General features: G+C 33.6%; 1 protein-coding gene across 1 annotated transcript; it reads left to right on the top strand.

Moving 5' to 3' along the window:
• Positions 1-999: 999 nt before the first annotated feature.
• Positions 1,000-2,145, top strand: LOC124428167 (piggyBac transposable element-derived protein 4-like). Its single transcript, XM_046971918.1, has one exon. It carries the CDS (start codon positions 1,000-1,002, stop codon positions 2,143-2,145), a length of 1,146 nt encoding a protein of 381 aa, XP_046827874.1.
• The last annotated feature ends 217 nt before the right edge of the window (positions 2,146-2,362 follow it).

Genomic DNA, 2,362 nt, shown 5'->3' with positions numbered 1-2,362 from the left:
TGGAAAGATGCAGGAACTTTAAAAATTTCAACTACAATGAATTTCTACGGAAACTGGAGAACTTTGACTGGACTGAATTATATCACGCTAACTCTGTTAATTGCATCGTAGATACAATTTTATTAACCCTTTCGCACCGAATGCCGCATATATGCGGCATCCATTCGACAACTTATGGGTACGGGCGCCGTATATACGCAGCATCCACGCCACCACTTCTAGGTACAAGCGCCGCATATATGCGGCATCGAAATGATCTATACAAGTGCCATCTACAGTCGATGGCAACATTTTTCGTTATCGGCAGAGCATTTTCCGTTGATTTTATTGACATATTGGATTAATCATTTCTTAAAACTTTTTAAACTGCTCTTTGTTGAAACCACATCCAAACGTATTACGCAATAAATTACAAACATCAAGGAGATCGTTTACTGTTTTATACCAAATATTCTATCGAATCCATTCGGCAGTAAACGATTTTACATATGTGGTTTTTACAGGAATTAGGAATAGATCGGCTTAAGGTATAATTCTTAACTCTTAAAAATTAGAATTTTCAGGTTAGGGTTTTGTTTGAAAATGTATTTACAAAAATAGTTTAGGCCCGTTTAGGCTCGTGTTTCAAAACATAAAAATAGTATTATATTTGAAACTGAAGTAACCGATTCTGAAAATGAAAATAATGTTCACCAAAAGACGACGGAAAAATAATATATGCAGCACTTCAGAATCAGAAGCAGAGTTAATTGACGATAATACAAAGGACACCCAGTGCAACACAACATGAACATCGAAAAATTTCGCAAGTATTTATAAATTTTCCTCAGAAAATTCAGGACTGAAGAAGAAAATGGGAAGATCGTCTAAAATTATCGATTACTTTGAACTGTTTTTTTATCAAAAGCTCATAGAATATATTGTAGATGAGACCAATTATTACTCGGCTCAAAAGAGCAATAACAACATGGACACTCAAAAAAACACGACACTAGAGAAATGTACTGTTTCTTTGCGTTGTCACTACTCATGACACGTAATAAAAAACTAGCGTTACACAAGTATTGGAGTATTGATAAATATTTATGCAGTAGTATTTTTAGTCAAGTAATGACCAGAAATCGGTATCTTTGGATACTACAGATGATACATTTTAGCCGTCTACAAGGGTTCGCTGATAATCGTCTATATAAAATAAGTGACATAATAAACATGCTACGAAAATTGTTCTGCGACACATTTTATCCGTATGAAAAAGTTTGCATTGATGAAAGCTTGATGTTATACAAAGGTTGCCTGTCCTTCAAACAGTACATTCCCTCGAAAAGGAATCGATTTGGAATAAAATCATACATACTCTGTGATTGCAAAACAGGCTATGTCCAAGACCTTATAGTTTACGAAGAAAAGTCAACTGTTACAGAAAGTGACATCAGCGGAATTGGAAAATCGGCTGTAATTGTTTTATCACTCTTGCAACCATATTTAGGCCAAGGTCACACACTATACATTGACAATGTTTATTCAAGTTCAGCATTATTTAACTTTTTACACGATTACTGTACGAATGCATGCGGCACTGTAAAAAAAAGACGTCAAGGAATGCCGAAGATGGAAGAGCGACTGAAAAAAGGAGAAGCATGTTTTCGTGCAGCAAAAAACTTGCTAGCGATGAAGTGGATGGATAAAAATGAAGTCTATATGATTTCCACTATACATACTGTAAATTTTGAAACAGTATCGAGATATGGAGGGGAACAGAGTGTCCGGAAGCCATTGAAGTGGTATCGGAAATTTTTCTTTCATCTCATAAACATCTGTGTGTGGAATGCATATTGTATGTACAAGCACAATCAGAGAAAAACAATATCGATGGCAAAATTTCATTTGACGGTGATAAAACAAATAGTCGAAAAGTATCGTTTCAATGCAACAGGACGTCAAAGCAGACCCGCTGATAATCAGATGAGGTTAACCGACAGGCATTTTTCCACATTTTGTAAGCTGAAAAGCAGAAGACGGAGGTGTGTAATTTGTAGCAAAAATGATAAAAGAACGGATTCGCAGTATGAGTGCAAAGATTGCGATTTTGGCCTTTGTATAGATCCTTGCTTCCAAATATATCACACAGAATTACATTATTAGTTTTTACATATTTTTTACATATTTTACATACTTTATTACATATTTTGTACATATTTTTTACGTATTATATTCACACATTATATTTTAATAATTTTCGTGTCGCTATTAATAATATTAAATATTTAATCGTTAAGCTTTGTAATTATATAAATACTTGTTACCTATAATTTTGTATTTTGTATTTTAATAATTTTGTAAGTCCTTTCATATTAAAAAT

Source organism: Vespa crabro, chromosome 11 (genome assembly GCF_910589235.1).
Source record: "Vespa crabro chromosome 11, iyVesCrab1.2, whole genome shotgun sequence".
Lineage (NCBI taxonomy): Eukaryota > Metazoa > Arthropoda > Insecta > Hymenoptera > Vespidae > Vespa > Vespa crabro.
Note: the sequence above shows the minus strand (reverse complement) of the source record. Positions and strands in the feature narration are given on the sequence as shown.

Excerpts from the sequence above, each read along its gene's own strand:
- LOC124428167 (XM_046971918.1), top strand. The coding sequence starts at position 1,000 with ATGTACTGTTTCTTTGCGTTGTCACTACTCATGACACGTAATAAAAAA.